This window comes from Salvelinus alpinus, chromosome 35 (assembly GCF_045679555.1).
Source record: "Salvelinus alpinus chromosome 35, SLU_Salpinus.1, whole genome shotgun sequence".
Classification (NCBI taxonomy): domain Eukaryota; kingdom Metazoa; phylum Chordata; class Actinopteri; order Salmoniformes; family Salmonidae; genus Salvelinus; species Salvelinus alpinus.
In genome coordinates this window covers 999,465-1,016,861 of record NC_092120.1, presented here as the reverse complement: position 1 = coordinate 1,016,861, position 17,397 = coordinate 999,465, and the positions used below count along the sequence as shown (strand labels likewise).

The window sequence follows — 17,397 nt, the reverse complement described above, 5'->3', positions numbered from 1 at the left end:
CACTTGTGTGTATAAGGTAGTAGTTGTGGAATTGTTAGGTTAGATTACTTGTTGGTTATTACTGCATTGTCGGAACTAGAAGCACAAGCATTTCGCTACACTCGCATTAACATCTGCTAACCATGTGTATGTGACAAATACAATTTTATTTGATTTACATACTATGTACATTTTACAGACACAGTATATTTTACAATAGTTTTCTTTTGTTTGTTTTTAGTCCCATCCTTCAGCTCCACTCAACCCCTCCCATCTATCTCTGAACACCATCCAGTTTTGATTTATATTTGTCATATATCTTTTAATTGTGCTGTGATGTTTCACACAAGTTCTTAACCTTTCTAGTCTCATAGATTCTACATATTGTAAATTAAAGATTTTTGCTAAGAGTATCATTATATTATTAATCGATTGACTATGACTTTTTAAATCACCCAGCAGTGCTATTTGCAGAGTTAACTCTAGGTAAATGTTGCAATTCTTGAACTGCGACCCCACACAGGAAATTAAAAATGTTTCTCTCCACCGTCAAGAGGGGGGCCACTCAAATGTCTTGCTGTGAGGTGGTGGGCCCCCCTACCACATCTCACATAGGACTCCCAAAAGGCTAGAGCCGGCCCTGGTAATACTCTTCAAGAATCAATGGTTATGTAGATCATTGGAAAAGTCAAGAAATGGGTGTACCAATCACAGACTGTAGCTTTTAGCTGTTGTAATGACATACTGTAATTGTCACAAATGTATATCAGAAACCAAGATGGCGTAGCAGTCAGACGTCTTTGTTCTTCGTCTAGTATATATCTTTTTATATCTTTTTTCTTTGCAGATCTTTTATATTTTTCTAAACCTCAACTTCAAAATACTCTCCTGCAACCTGCCTCACTCAATGCAGTGTGGTTCTGTCTCTTCTAAAGAATTCTTATTCACCTCCAAACCGGTATTCCCCCAACAGAAGCTAGCCAGCTAACTAGCTACTAGCTAATTAGTAAGCTAACCACTGCTAGCGGTCATCAGCTAACCTTTAGCTCGGAAAGCTCTCGCCAGTTTGTACAACACGATTCAAAACAGAACATACTGGACCTATCTTCTCTCCATATCCCCGGATTCCTACCGCAAGCTCTGAACATTTTCACCTGGATTACCACAGCTAGCTAGCTGCAATCCGTGTGACTATTCCTGGTTTAACGTCGCGTCCCTGTCGCGAAGCTAGCATCAATTAGCCTGGATCTAGGCCCATATCCCGGCTAGCAGAAGAAGCCCAACAGCCACTCCTGGGCTATAACACCATTTTTGCTAACTGGCCCGGACCCCCTTCTACTGTCGGTACGGGGCACGGAACCCCGCGATCCTTCACAACTGGACTACCGACGAAATCTGCTCGAGGGGGTACTCAAACTGGCTCCGCGGAACTGCTAGCCGCGGCCCGCTAACGTTAGCTGTTTAGAGCACACCGGACTGTTAGCTTAAGAGGCCCATCGGACAAATTCTTCGGCCGCTATACCTATTTTGCCAATTGGCCTGGTTTACCACACGGAGCCCTGCTGATTCGTCTGCCGACATATTCAGCACGAGGGGGCCACAACAGACTTTCTTCCATCCTGACATCCTTCTAAGGCCCTGCTGCTAGCCCTGGCCCTTTAGCTGCCTGAAGCCACTCACTGGACTCCCATGATTACTCGGCTATGCATGCCTCTCCCTAACGTCAGATCACTGCACCTGTACATAGTGTTGATAAAACGTTTACTGGAGACAGGAGATCAAGTTGAGACATAGGACGAGGTGGATATTTGTATAATAAGGCAGTTTATTCACAGGTAAAAATATCTTAGCAATCGTGCAGCACGGCCCCTTCTGTCTGACTCGTATGGAATCGTCGGAAAAGAGAGCTCTAAACAGGTTGTGCTGATTATATATGCAACAAGTAAAGTAGGTTGATCTTGTAGTCTGGCCTTCCGATTGGTCGATCTGGGTCGTGGGTAGTCCTGTCCGGGCCTGATGTCGACGTTCCATTGGCTCTTAACACAGTTCTTTGTCTTAGAGTCTCATCCTCGAACAGAATGCATGTGCGTTTGTTTTAACAGGGGCCTGTTCATGGGGGAGGGGAGTGTGTGTGGGTCTGTGGTTATTATAGGGGTACGAAGTGTGGGGTATAGTGGGGGATGGGTGCATGTTGTGCCAAGTATAGCTTGTGTTGAGAAGTTGTTAAAACAAGTTGTCAGTATCTATTACAATTTCTTACAATAGCCAATCTGTAAACAGCCCATCCAACTATCTCATCCCCATACTGTATTTATGTATTTCTCTTGCTCATTTGCACTCCAGTATCTCTACTTGCACATTCATCTTCTGCACATCTACCATTCCAGTGTTTAATTGCTATATTGTAATTACTTCGCCACCATGGCCTATTTATTGCCTTAACTCCCTGATCTTATCTCATTTGGACTCACTGTATATAGACTTTTTGTTTTCTTTTTTTCTACTGTATTACTGACTGTGTGTTTTGTTTATTCCATGTGTAACTCTGTGTTGTTGTATATGTCGAACTGCTACGCTTTATCTTGGCCAGGTCGCAGTTGTAAATGAGAACTTGTTCTCAACTAGCCTACCTGGTTAAATAAAGGTAAAATAAAATAAAAAATACATTCCACTTGCAATGCTATACAGAACCAAATATTTCACTACATACTTGACCATGTACTCTATGCTGCATGCATGTGTAGTAGAGTTAAAATGGTTATTCCATCAAACTTCAAATTATTAGAATAGTACACAACGCAGAACAGAACAACCAGGTTGAGGGTCAGTGGCCAAAGCCCGCAAACAAAAATATTCCAAGTTCAGACAGAGGGGAGTCAGATCGCTATGATCGCCAGGAACTTTACTTTTGGTGTCTATTTTTAATTGTTGCGCTACTGGTGCTGCCTGTTGATGTTAGGTAGGCAGCTACAGTAGCTGAATGATGTTAACGTCTTCGGGTTTTATTTCAATACATTTATTTTATTTCATCCGGGTGCTTGTGTCACCTACTAACACCCTGGTACTACCCGTAGCTCCCGCTCTCCTGAGTCCGAGAAAACACTGAGAGAGAAAGATCAACATAAAAGCCTAAAAGACAGCCGGGGTGTCGCTCTTCATTTCTTGGTTGTCCTGTGGTACATAAGAAACCCGCTACACATGTATGAGGAACATTCATAAGTATATATATATATATATATAATATATAACCTTGGGAAAATGGCTCAGTAAACTGAAATTATGTTAAATGTTTTATTTGTCATTAGTATTTAATCTCCAGTATAAAAGATGGATGTTGAACTGCACAGGATGTTGTAGAGTTGTGGGACCGTATTGAAGGACCAAAGCTAGGATGAAGGGAGAGAGGGAGGAAGAGAGAGAGAGAGAGAGAGAACTACATGTGAAGGAGATGTGTCACGCTGCATGAGACAAATACAGTAGTGGTCACACCAGATATTGACTGGTTTTCTGATCCACGCCTCTACCTTTTTTTATTAAGGTATGTGTGACCAACAGACGCATATGTGTATTCCCAGTCGTGTGAAATCCATAGATTAGGGCGTAAATAATTTATTTCAATTGACTAATTTCCTTATGGACTGTAACTCAGTAAAATCTTTGAAATTGTTCCATGTTTCGTTTACATTTTTGTTCAGAGTAAAAACATTATGTAAGATCCAACAATGTTCATGTTGCACTACATAGTATTTCAGTAGCAACACAACTCTCACAGACAGAATACTCTAAATGAGTAATGTTCCTTGTTTTTTCTTGTTGTATTAATAAAAAAAAATGTGTTAAGGTGACACAATGAATTTACCCCCTGCATCTTTTAGTAGTTACTAGTTTCTCTGGTGTTTACTAGTAATACCACTTGACATAAGAAGATAGAAAGACCTTTACAAAGATTTCTAAGGACAGTGAGAGTACAAACATAACAGCAAAAAAGTATTCAGTGTTAAATGCTTTATTTATCGTAAACATAAATAATGTCTAATCTCCCGTACAAAAGGTGGATGTTGATGTGGAACGGGATGTTGTAGAGTTGTGCGAACGTACTGGACGACCAAAGCTAGGATCAGATTTAGTAGGTGGCCATGGTGCTGGTCAGCCAGTCGTTGAAGATGCACACCTGGAGGAAGAGAAGAAGAAGAGAGACATTAGTGGACACGCTCAATGGGAGGCAACATGAAAACCATCAATCTATGTTTTATAGACTCAATGCCTTTTTCCTTCAGGAAACCAAAGTGATGTCACAGTGACATATGAATGTTGACGTTTTCCTCAAACACAACAGGAAAACTATTTTCCTGTCTTACCTTGGCGTAGACACCGGGGTTACCGGGCTCGGCACAGCCGTAACCCCAGGACACAACACCGTGGAGCTCACCGTTGCACACCACTGGGCCACCAGAGTCACCCTGAGAGAGAGCGAGAGCGAGAGCGAGAGCGAGAGCGAGAGCGAGAGCGAGAGCGAGAGCGAGAGCGAGAGCGAGAGACAAGTGATATGAATTGGTTATTTCGTTATCAATTTCTAATCAATTGAAAAGTAAATTTAAAGTCATCATTGGTACCACTGAATTGAGGTCAGAGTGGTAAGTACCTGGCAAGAGTCCTTGCCTCCCTCCAAGTATCCAGCACAGAACATGGCGTTGGTGATCATGCCAGGGTAGGAGTTGTTACAGTCGCTGTAGGACAGGATGGGGATGTTCAGGCACTGCAGCTTGTTGCTGTCAGCAGCTGTAAGGAAAAGGAGAGAGAGAGAGAGAGAGAGAGAGGGGTGGAGGGAGGAAGGTAGAAGAAGGTGGAAAAGGAGGAGAGTTGTAGTTAGATATAATGACATAGTGTTTTTAATAGTAGGTCTACATTTTCTATGCCTGTAAACAGTCACCATGAAGATGACCAACTGGCACATGTAACCTTTGACCCAGGTGCTGTACTCACTTGAGCTCATGGTGTTTCCCCATCCAGAGACGGTACACATGGTGCCAGCGGGGGCACAGCTGCTGGGCAGAGCAACAGGCTGCACGTAGGTGTTGAGGGTGGCGGGTTTGCTCAGCTTGATCAGCATGATGTCATTGTTGATGTTGTAGGAGCTGTAGTTGGGGTGAGGGATGACGTGGGAAGAAGAGATGAACTGCTCGTTACCCTCAGTCACCTGGATGTTGTGCTCGCCCAGACGCACCTCCACACGGCTGAAAGAGAGAGAGAGAGTTCATGGGAATGTGGAGTTCACTTGTCTCCTTTAGTTTTGCAGAAGTTAAGCTTATCAAATTGTTGCTAGTTGTTATTGACTCAACATGATGCTAGTAGTTCAAATGGTAGGCTACTTACGACTTGTAGCAGTGAGCAGCAGACACAACCCAGTTCTCATTGACCAGCGAGCCACCACAGAAGTGGTACCCAGAGTTCAGAGACACCTGGTGGGGCTGGGAGTAGGCCTTGCACTCATACCCTCCGACGATCTTGTCGTCCTCCGTGGCGACTGTAAACAGAGAGCAGGCACATTCTTAGCTATATTACCTCACCTTTTGAGATGGAAAAGCAAAGAACTGTGATAAAACAACAAGAACATATTTCTTAATAACGTCAAAGAAACAAATGTGTGATGTTAGTGTCATTACACAGTCCTGTCCTTTTGTCTATGATCATTACTATACTCACAAGCGGCTCCAATGAGCAGAACGAAGACCAGAGAAATCATGGTTGCTGTATGATCCTGTCGATGAAAGGGGTTAATCTGCACCCCTAGTTTATATGCAGAATTGGGTGTGCCGCCCCGTTTAATGGAACTGTTTGATTGGTCAAGTGAAATCCAATCAGAGTCTAAAGGTGCGCTGCCAAGGTCAGCATTATGACAAAGCAGTTTCCATCATGGTGTGGTATGAAGTTGACCCTAAAAGCAGCAAAAAGCTAAATATATGTTGTCATTAGTCCCAGTACTTTTTAAGTGCAGGTTCTTACCATCTGGTTTGATTGAATTTCTTACAGGACACAGTGATACATGTACAATACACTACAACTGCCAGTTTGAGATGACCACTATTCTCTGCATGTTCAGACTGTATGTTGACCTCAACATGGCTGCAACACAGCTGTATGTTTCACACGCTGGTATTCTCTTGGAGAAGTTGACAAACAGAGCTTTGCTGCTCACAGGCCAATTTTAGCTTTGTAAACAAGTAAACTGGGTTTAAGGGATTTTGTTGGAAAGTTATTCAAGGATGTCGTAAAAATAGGTTCTGTATACCTTATATGGCCATGAGTTCATTACATAAGTTGTATAATCATAAGTTCCTCCAAAAATCATTATACTGTATGCAGTTAATATGCAGTAAAACAATCAAAGTAAGCACACACTTGCGTAGTGTAATTTATTATATTAGGTATTAACACAAGATTAAAATAAACAGTTGTACTTTGACAGTAGATTAAAGTCTACACCCAGGCTCAACCCTAACCTTACCCATAATCCTCAACCCTAACCCTAGCTTCTCTTCCAAATCCCTAATCAACCCAAACCCAAACCTTAACCCTCAACCTAACCCTAACCCTCAAACCTAAACCTAGCATCATGTCCATATCATGAGTCAACCCTTAACAATAACATCATGTCCATATCATGACTCAACCCTAACCACAGTTTTTTGTTCAATACAGGGGTGCGGTAAGTATAACAGATATAACAGGTTTGTTGTGGTGTCGTATTCGTTCCATTTTTTTATAATTAATTTAATGGTGCTCCGTGGGATGTTCAAAGTTTCGGATATTTGTTTTTAACTCAACCCTGATCTGAATACTTTTGCAAGGCACTGTACATCACAGAAGACTGAAATATAACAAAACTTTTTTTATATAACCTTTGAAAAAAGATTCAGTAAACTGAAATTGTGTTAAAAAAAAAATGTATCTTTGTCATTAGTACTTAATCTCCAGTTTAAAATGTGGATGTTGAACGGAACAGGTTGTTGTAGAGTTGTGGGACCATATAGAAGGAACAAGGATAGGATCAGACTTAGTATGTGGCCATGGTGCTGGTCAGCCAGTCGTTGAAGAAGCCCAGCTGGAGGAAGAGAAGAAAATGGGAGACATTAGTGGACACACTCAATGATAGGCAACATAAGAACCATCAATCTATGTTTTATAGACTCAATGCCTTTTTCCTTCAGGAAACCAAGGGATGTATATATCTTGATGTTTTCCTCAAACACAACAGGACATTTATTTTTCTGTCTTACCTTGGCGTAGACACTGGGGTTGCCAGGCTCGGCACAGCCGTAACCCCAGGACACAACACCCTGGAGCTCACTGTTGCACACCACTGGGCCACCGGAGTCACCCTGAGAGAGAGAGAGAGAAAGGAGGTAAGTGATATGAATTGGTTATTTCATTATACATTTCTAATCAATAGAACAAGTCTATTTAAAGTCATATTTGTGGTACCACTGAACTGAGGTCAGTGTGGTAAGTACCTGGCAAGAGTCCTTGCCTCCCTCCAAGTATCCAGCGCAGAACATGGCATCTGTGATCATGCCAGGGTAGGAGTTGTACAGTCACTAGGATAGGATAGGGATGTCCAGGCTGTTGCTGTCAGCAGCTGTAAGGAGTGGGAGAGAGAGAGATAGAGAGAGAGGAATGGAGGGATGGAGGGAGAAGAAGGAAGAGAGTGCTGGTTAGATATAATGACATTGTGTTCCTAATTGTATATTTTCTATGCCTTTTCAGTCACCATGAAGATGACCAACTGGCACATGTAACCTTTGACCCAGGTGCTGTACTCACTGGAGCTCATGGTGTTGCCCCATCCAGAGACGGTACACATGGTGCCAGCAGGGGCACAGCTGGTGGGCAGAGCAACAGGCTGCACGTAGGTGTTGAGGGTGGCGGGTTTGCTCAGCTTGATCAGCATGATGTCATTGTCGAGGTCGTAGGAGCTGTAGTTGGGGTGACGGATCACGCGGGATGAAGAGATGAACTGCTCGCTACCCTCAGTCACCTGGATGTTGTGCTCGCCCAGACGCACCTCCACACGGCTGAAAGAGAGAGAGTTCCATTTTTAAGTTTCTTACTTTCACAGTTCATGTGAATGTGGAGTTCACCTGTGTCCTTTAGTTTTGCTAAAGTAAATTTTAACAAATTGTTGCAAGGTGTTATTGACTCAACATGTTGCCAGTAGTTCACATGGTAGGCTACTTACGACTGGTAGCAGTGAGCAGCAGACACAACCCAGTTCTCATTGACCAGCGAGCCACCACAGAAGTGGTACCCAGAGTTCAGAGACACCTGGTGGGGCTGGGAGTAGGCCTTGCACTCATACCCTCCGACGATCTTGTCGTCCTCCGTGGCGACTGTAAACAGAGAGCAGGCACATTCTTAGCTATATTACCTCACCTTTTGAGATGGAAAAGCAAAGAACTGTGATAAAACAACAAGAACATATTTCTTAATAACGTCAAAGAAACAAATGTGTGATGTTAGTGTCATTACACAGTCCTGTTCTTTTTTCTATGATCATTACTATACTCACAAGCGGCTCCAATGAGCAGAACGAAGACCAGAGAAATCATGTATGATCCTGTCGATGAAAGGGGTTAAACTGCACCCCTGGTATATATGCAGAATCGTCTGTGCCGCTGTTTGATTGGTCAAGAGAAAGCCAATCAGAGATAAAATGTGCACTGCCAAGGTCAGCATTATGACACAGCAGTTTCCATCATGGTGTGGTATGAAGTTGACCCTAAAAGCAGCAGAAAGCTAAATATATGTTGTCATTAGTCCAAGTACTTTTCAAGCGCAGATTCTTGCCGTCTGAATTTGATTTAATTTCTTACAGAAGACAGTGATACATGTTCAGTACACTACAACTGATAGCTTGAGATGACCACTATTCTCTGCAGTTCAGACTGTATCTGACCTCAACATGATTGGAACACAGCTGTATGGTTCACACATTGGTATTCTCTTGGAGAAGTTGACAAACACAACTTTGCATCTCACAAGGCCTATTTTAGCTTTGTAAACAAGTAACTGGGTAGAAGTTTTTTGGAGGGAAAGTCATACAAGGCTCTGGTAAAAAAAAAATACTGTACAGTTTATATGTCCTTGTAATGCTATTAATTTAAAATGTATAATCATAAGTTCCTCCAAAAATCATTATACTGTATGCAGTTAATATGCAGTAAAACAATCAAAGTAAGCACACACTTGGGTAGTGTAATGTATTATATTAGGTATTAATACATGATTTAAACAAACAGTTGTACCTTGACAGTAGATTCAAGTCTACACCCCGGCTCAACCCTAACCCATAACCTTAGCCTCAACCCTAATCCTACCTTTATGTGCACGCCCAGAGACCAGCCTGAATGTGAGAGTGAATGGAGAGCCATGTAAAGCCATCCTAGACTACGGCTCCCAAGTGACCATCATCCACCGCTCATTCTACCAGAGCCATCTTAGTCACTTGCCTCTCCAGCCTATCAAGGTTTTACCTCTCTGTAGGTTGAGTGAAAACAGCTACCCCTCCGACGGCTACATTGAAGTCACCATCAAGTTTCCAGCTGAAGTGGTGGGTGTCCAGAAGCCTTTAAACACACTTGCCTTAGTGTGCCCAGAGCCCCCAACACATGATGACTATTCCATGGTCTTGGGAACAAACTCCAACATGTTCTCTGTGCTAGGGAAGCTGTGAGAGATGCTGGACCGTGCGACGCAAGAGGGTGTACGCCATCAGAACTCCAACTGCCTAATGACCTACCACCAGAGGGAAAGAGAGCACACTCTGAGAGAGGAGGGTCCTATAGGGTTCCTTAAACATACCTCTGGGAAGCCCTTGACTTTTCCCCCCTGGCTGAAGCAGAGATTGAAGTCTGTAAGGAATTCACCAAGGCAACAAGACTCACACTGTCTTGGTCGAGCATTTTGAGAAGAGTGCAATGGCTAGTGAAGTAATTGTGACCAGTGGCATCCATACCATGCCTTCTGATGAGTTCTGACTCTAAACTTTAAATATTGTTAATTATCAGGTATCCTATTGAAATATTGAGCTCGGAATGTATTGAGTAAATGGAAGGCAATCACATGTTTGCAGGCACTGATACGGGTGGAGAGATGTAGTTTAGTGAGGAATGAGGGGCCGAGGTCAGGTCAGGTCACATTAAGGGAGAAGGAACAGTTTATGGCCCGCATCACTTAACTTCCTGCCTAGCAATAAAGATGAAATGTTTAGATGGAAGGAGGACACAATACCCAATTCGGTGTATATATACTACCAATGGTGGAAACATGTATTTGTCTGTGCAGCTGTATGACCCAATGGGTGAATAAACCTGGTTTGAGCTTTACTAATCGTCCGTGAATTTAATTTAGAACCTAACACTTCCCAGGGAAGCAGGTGCATCACCCAGAAAATAAAAAATGAAGGCATGCAGCCTGTAACTCTGTAACCTCGGCTGAAAATGGGGGAACTGCACTCTGTTCAATCCTGACCTGTTCGACATCGGTGACTCTCCTATGCCATTTGACTGTAGAGAGCACCTGAGAAGACCACTGAGTGAGAGAGCCCAAGCATTTTCACTGAATGAGTGGGATGTAGGGTGTGATAAAGGAGTGGCGTATCAAATAAGGATGATCGCCCATTCAGAGAGAAGTCTCACAGAATTGCTCCTGCAGATGTAGAGGATGTCCGAAAACACCTGGGAGATCTGCTGGAGGCTGGAATCATCTCTGACTCTCAGAGACCCTGTGCATAGTCGTTGTTTGGAAGAAAAGTGACCAAATCAGGTTATGCATTGACTATCGCACCCTGAACAGACGGACCATCACCAACCAGTATACTGTCCCCAGAATACACAATGTGTTGGACTGCTTGACTGGAAGCAAGTGGTTTTCAGTGCTGGACCTCCGAAGTGGCTACTATCAAATCCACATGAACGAGGCGGACAAAGAAAAAACAGCATTCATCTCTCCCCTCAACTTTTATCCGTTTGAGAGGATGCCACAAGGAGTCACTGGAGCCCCACCAACATTCCAGCGCTTGATGGAGAAAGCAGCGAGTGACATGAATCTCCTGGAGGTGCTTGTGTACCTCAAGGACTTGATAGTCTTTGGGAAGACCCTTGAGGAGCACAAAGAGAGGCTTATGAAGGTGTTGGACCAGCTGGAGGCCTGTGGGTTGAAGCTCTTGGTGGAGAAGTACCAGTTCTGCCAGATGCCAAACCTTGTCCAAACCAACCTCAAGACCCTTCAGTCTTTCCTGGGGTTCTGTGGAAATTACAGAGGGTTCGTCAAAAGTTACTCCTCCATCGTGCATCCACTTCATGAGCTGACAAAAAAACTATGCTCCAAAGGGAAACAGAGTCGACCAGTCAAACCCCCTTCCTGGAGTTACTTACTTCAAGGACTGTGAGCCATTTGGAAATCATTGGACCCCAGAATGTGAAGAGGCCTTCATTAACATCCTGAACCACCTCACATCCTCTCCTGTGTTGGTCGTTGCAGACCCAAGCAAGCCTTACCTGCTCCACATTAACGCCAGCTTAATTGGCCTGGGAGAAGTGCTGTATCAAAAACAAGAATAGGAGTGTCTCTCTATGGAACAAGGTGTGCTCTACAGACTACATAGAGTCCCCAGTCAGGTCAAAAGAAAGCAGCTGGTTCTCCCCAAATAATTCAGAGCCGTGGTCATGAAGTCTCTCTACAATGATATGGGACATTTAGGTTATGAGTGGACATGATCTAGCCCGTGCTGGGTTCTACTGGCGCTTCATGTTCAGAGATATTCAGTTTCACTGCAGGTCATGTGCAAGGTGCGTGCAGCTGAAGACACTAAATCAGCAGCTTTAGTGAACATCACCACTGTAGCCCCCCTAGAGTTTGTGTGTATAGACCTTCCTCTCTCTGGAGAATGACACAAAGAGCATCAGTAACATCCTCGTAGTGACAGATCACTTCACTCGCTACGCCCAAGTTTACACCACTTAAGACCAGGAAGCCAGCACTGTGGCCAGGGTGCTTTGGGAGAAGTTCTTTGTCCATTGTGGCCTGCCTTCCCGCATAAACTCTGATCAGGGCATCAGGGCAGAAACTTTGAAAGAAGACTCATCCAGGAAGTCTTTCAGCTGGCTGGGTGAAGAAGTCACGTACATCGCCATACCATCACTTCACCTCATTACAGAGTGTTTTCTTGCACCACACACATATACTTCTGAGAATTTTTTGGTTTGAGGGTGTGTTTTTATATGCCTGTGCTCTACTGTTGCATAGTGTTAAGCTCAAGGTGTATTGTAAACTGTGTTATGTTTCGAATTCATTGTGATACCTAATCTTATGTTTTATGTATAAGTTGTCGGGACGTCAAGTTTTCCTAGTGAGGGGTGAATGTAGCCTCCTGTAAAGATTCTTGAACTTCCCGCGTCCCCGTACAGAACTGTCCGCATCCATGTACGGTGTGGCGTGAAGTAGATTGGGCGGGTACGTGCGTATTGGATGGAGGTGATCTTGGAGAACAATGACGGAGTTCGCTAGAGTGTTGCAACACCGAAGTTTATTGTTCAATTTGCTTTTGTTTAATAGGCCGGGACAGTATGAGTATAGCCAACTCCATTTCACTCACTGTACTTGTTTAATGTTGTGGTTTACCGGATTTGTCATCATCCTTGAGGGACATACAAACAACCTGCTGGCTAGCAAAGCTAGTCAGTACAGCTAGCTACTCAACCCACAGCATCCTAGTGATCCTACCAGTACATCATCGCCAGCTACATTCAGTTATTGTGCAAGTTACCTCATGGCACCAACGTAACAATTTTTCTTCCGTCCCTCTCCTCGCCCCACCCTGGACTTGAACCAGGGACCTTCTGAACACATCGGCAACTGCCTCCCACGAAACATTGCTACCTATTGCTCCACAAAAGCCACAGCCCTTGTAGAGTAAGGGAAACAACTACTTCAAGTTCTCAGAGCGAGTGACTTCACCGATTGAAACGCTACTAGCGCGTCCCGCTAACTAGCTAGCCATCTCACACAGGTTACAGTTGTAGCACATCAGTTCTCTCTGAACTGTACGCAACCATAACCCCCATAGAATAGGTAACTAATGTTTGCACTCAAATAGAAAATGTGATATATGAAATATATTAAAGATGTTCATATTGAGAATTCCTCCTAACAGTTTAAATTGTTAAAGGGATAGCTCAACCAAATAAAAAATACATGTTGTCTTAAGGATTGCTATAGAGCAGGGGTATTCAACTCTTACCCTACAATGTCCGGAACCTGATGGTTTTCTGTTCTAGAGTTGAGGGCTATAGGGAGTCTTTAAAAAGCAGAATTATCGACAGAGCAATGCGCTTGTCAACAATGCGCATATGACTGAATCATGACCCGTGTTTCGAAGTTATAGTGTTTGTTTACAGTTACATTGTTTACAAACAATGGAGTAAAATGTACTTATATGTTGAGTTCTTTTCTAATATTTGTATTTATTTAACATGTATTTAACTAGGCAAGTCAGTTAAGAACAAATTCTTATTTACAATGACAGCCTACCAGAAGGCAAAAGGCCTCCTGCGGGGACTGGGGCTGGGATAAATCTATAAAAAAAATCTATAAAAATATAGGACACAACACACATGACGACAAGAGAGACACCACAAGACTACATAAAGAGAAACCTTAGACAACATGGCAGCTACGCATGACAACACAACATGACAACAACAAGGTAGCAACACAACATGGCAGCAGCCCAACATGGTAGCAGCACAAAACATGGTACAAACATTGGGCACAGACAACAGCACAAAGTGCAAGAAGGTAGAATACATCACGGGAAGCAGCCACAACTGTCAGAAAGAATGTCCATGACTGAGTCTTTGAATAAAGAGATGGAGATATAACTGTCCAATTTGAGTGTCTGATGGGGTACGACAGATTACCTGAGCTCCTGAGGCATTTATACATTATACTCTTCAAGAATCAATGGTTATAGCATTTCTTTAAAAGTCAAGAAATATATGTACCAATCATAGACCATAGCTTTCAGCTGATGTAACTCCAGCATTTATTAACTGTCACAAATGAAGACATTCCACTTGCAATCAACACTCTCTTGATGCTATACAGAACAAAATATTTCATATCATACATGAATATGGGCTCTATGCTACAGGCATGTAAGAAGTACCTTTGAGAGTATATTCACTTTTTTATTTATCTTTGGGGAAAATATTCAGTAAACTGAAATGGTGTTAAATGTTTTATTTGTCATTAGTAAATAATCTCCAGTATAAAAGGTGGATGTTGAACTGCAAACGATGTTGTAGAGTTGTAAGGACCGTGCTGGAGGACCGAAGCTAGGATCAGACTTAGTAGGTGGCCATGGTGCTGGTCAGCCAGTCGTTGAAGATACAAACCTGGAGGAAGAGAAGAAGGGAGACATAGATAGTGGACACACTCAATGGGAGGCAACATGAGAACCATCAATCAATGTTTTATAGACTCAATGTCTTTTTCTTTTGGGAAACCAAGTGATGTATGAATGTTCTGTCTTACCTTGGCGTAGACACCGGGGTTACCGGGCTCGGCACAGCCATAACCCCAGGACACAACACCCTGGAGCTCACCGTTGCACACCACTGGGCCACCGGAGTCACCCTGAGCGAGAGAGAGGAAGGGAGAAAGAGAGAGAAATTAATAGTTATATATAATTTATAATTATTTCTGTATTCATTTAACTGAAAAAGTCAATTTAAAGTCATCTTTGTGGTACCACTGAACTGAGGTCAGAGTGGTAAGTACCTGGCAAGAGTCCTTGCCTCCCTCCAGGTATCCAGCGCAGAACATGGCGTTGGTGATCATGCCAGGGTAGGAGTTGTTACAGTCGCTGTAGGACAGGATGGGGATGTTCAGGCACTGCAGCTTGTTCTTGTCAGCGGCTGTAAGGAGAAGGAGACAGAGAGAAATGGAAGAATGGAGAGAGGGAGAAGGAGGAGAGTTATGGTTATATATAATGACATTGTGTTATAGTTACAATACCTGTAAACACACTCAGTCACCATGAAGATGACCAACTGGCACATGTAACCTTTGACCCAGGTGCTGTACTCACTGGAGCTCATGGTGTTGCCCCATCCAGAGACGGTACACATGGTGCCAGCAGGGGCACAGCTGCTGGGCAGAGCAACAGGCTGCACGTAGGTGTTGAGGGTGGCGGGCTTGCTCAGCTTGATCAGCATGATGTCATTGTCGAGGTCGTAGGAGCTGTAGTTGGGGTGACGGATCACGCGGGATGAAGAGATGAACTGCTCGCTACCCTCAGTCACCTGGATGTTGTGCTCGCCCAGACGCACCTCCACACGGCTGAAAGAGAGAGAGTTCCATTTGTACTTTTTTTACTTTCACAGTTCATGTGAATGTGGAGTTCACCTGTGCACTTTAGTTTTGCAAAAGTTAATTGTAACAAATTGTTGCTAGGTGTTATTGAGTCAATATGTTGCTAGTAAACTCAGCAAAAAAAAGAAACGTCCCTTTTTCAGGACCCTGTCTTTCAAAGATAATTCGTAAAAATCCAAATAACTTCACAGATCTTCATTTTAAAGGGTTTAAACACTGTTTCCCATGCTTGTTCAATGAACCATAAACAATTAATGAACATGCACCTGTGGAACAGTCGTTAAGACACTAACAGCTTACAGACGGTAGGCAAGCAAGGTCACAGTTATGAAAACTTAGGACACTAAAGAGACCTTTCTACTGACTCTGAAAAACACCAAAAGAAAGATGCCCAGGGTCCCTGCTCATCTGCGTGAACGTGCCTTAGGCATGCTGCAAGGTGGCATGAGGACTGCAGATGTGGCCAGGGCAATAAATTGCAATGTCCGTACTGTGAGACGCCTAAGACAGCCCTACAGGTAGACAGGACAGATAGCTGATCATCCTCGCAGTGGCAGACCACGTGTAACAACACCTGCACAGGATCGGTACATCCGAATATCACACCTACAGGACAGGTACAGCATGGCAACAACAACTGCCCGAGTTACACCAGAAATGCACAATCCCTCCATCAGTGCTCAGACCATCCGCAATAGGCTGAGAGACGCTGGACTGAGGGCTTGTAGGCCTGTTGTAAGGCAGGTCCTCACCAGACATCACCGGCAACAATGTCGCATATGGGCACAAACCCACCGTCGCTGGACCAGACAGGACTGGCAAAAAGTGCTCTTCACTGATGAGTCGCGTTTTTTTCTCACCAGGGGTGATGGTCAGATTCGCGTTTATCGTCGAAGGAATGAGAGTTACACTGAGGCCTGTACTCTGGAGCAGGATCGATTTGGAAGTGGAGGGTCCGTCATGGTCTGGGGCGGTGTGTCACAGCATCATCGGACTGAGCTTGTTGTCATTGCAGGCAATCTCAATGCTGTGCGTTACAGGGAAGACATCCTCCTCCCTCATGTGGTACCCTTGCTGCAGGCTCATCCTGACATGACCATCCAGCCATACTGCTCGTTCTGTGCGTGATTTCCTGCAAGACAGGAATGTCAGTGTTCTGCCATGGCCAGCGAAGAGCCCGGATCTCAATCCCATTGAGCACGTCTGGGACCTGTTGGATCAGCGGGTGAGGGCTAGGGTCATTCCCCCCAGAAATGTCCGGTAACTTGCAGGTGCCTTGGTGGAAGAGTGGGGTAAAATCTCACAGCAAGAAATGGCAAATCTGGTGCAGTCCATGACGAGGAGATGCACTGCAGTACTTAATGCAGCTGGTGGCCACACCAGATACTGACTGTTACTTTTGATTTTGACCCCCCCTTTGTTCAGGGACACATTATTCCATTTATGTTAGTCACATCAGTTTGTCTCAGTTGTTGAATCTTATGTTCATACAAATATTTACACATGTTAAGTTTGTTGAAAATAAACGCACTTGACAGTGAGAGGATGTTTCTTTTTTTGCTTAGTTCACATGGTATGCTACTTACGACTTGTAGCAGTGAGCAGCAGACACAACCCAGTTCTCATTGACCAGCGAGCCACCACAGAAGTGGTACCCAGAGTTCAGAGACACCTGGTGGGGCTGGGAGTAGGCCTTGCACTCATACCCTCCGACGATCTTGTCGTCCTCCGTGGCGACTGTAAACAGAGAGCAGGCACATTCTTAGCTATATTACCTCACCTTTTGAGATGGAAAAGCAAAGAACTGTGATAAAACAACAAGAACATATTTCTTAATAACGTCAAAGAAACAAATGTGTGATGTTAGTGTCATTACACAGTCCTGTTATTTTTTCTATGATCATTACTATACTCACAAGCGGCTCCAATGAGCAGAACGAAGACCAGAGAAATCATGGTTACTGTATGATCCTGTCGATGAAAGGG

General features: G+C 43.8%; 2 protein-coding genes and 1 pseudogene across 3 annotated transcripts; all 3 read right to left on the bottom strand.

The window, feature by feature from the left end:
- Positions 1-3,971: 3,971 nt before the first annotated feature.
- Positions 3,972-8,585, bottom strand: LOC139564590 (trypsin-2-like). Of its 2 annotated transcripts, none has more exons than XM_071384224.1 (6): positions 8,546-8,585; positions 8,216-8,366; positions 7,801-8,051; positions 4,622-4,758; positions 4,338-4,439; positions 3,972-4,150 (listed from the first exon to the last, which is right to left on the bottom strand). In XM_071384224.1, exons 1-6 carry the CDS (start codon positions 8,583-8,585, stop codon positions 4,103-4,105), a joined length of 729 nt encoding a protein of 242 aa, XP_071240325.1. In that variant the 3' UTR covers positions 3,972-4,102. The 2 variants fall into 2 exon arrangements, with proteins under 2 accessions (XP_071240325.1, XP_071240324.1); XM_071384223.1 differs by lacking the exons at positions 7,801-8,051; positions 8,216-8,366; positions 8,546-8,585 and adding exons at positions 4,963-5,213; positions 5,353-5,503; positions 5,683-5,787.
- On the bottom strand, positions 6,964-7,771 carry LOC139564064 (trypsin-2-like; annotated as a pseudogene).
- Positions 8,586-14,056: 5,471 nt separating the features above from the next.
- LOC139564589 (trypsin-2) lies at positions 14,057-17,377 on the bottom strand. The gene is made up of 6 exons (XM_071384222.1): positions 17,328-17,377; positions 16,998-17,148; positions 15,128-15,378; positions 14,818-14,954; positions 14,572-14,673; positions 14,057-14,432 (listed from the first exon to the last, which is right to left on the bottom strand). Exons 1-6 carry the CDS (start codon positions 17,365-17,367, stop codon positions 14,385-14,387), a joined length of 729 nt encoding a protein of 242 aa, XP_071240323.1. The 5' UTR covers positions 17,368-17,377; the 3' UTR covers positions 14,057-14,384.
- Between the last annotated feature and the right edge of the window lie 20 nt (positions 17,378-17,397).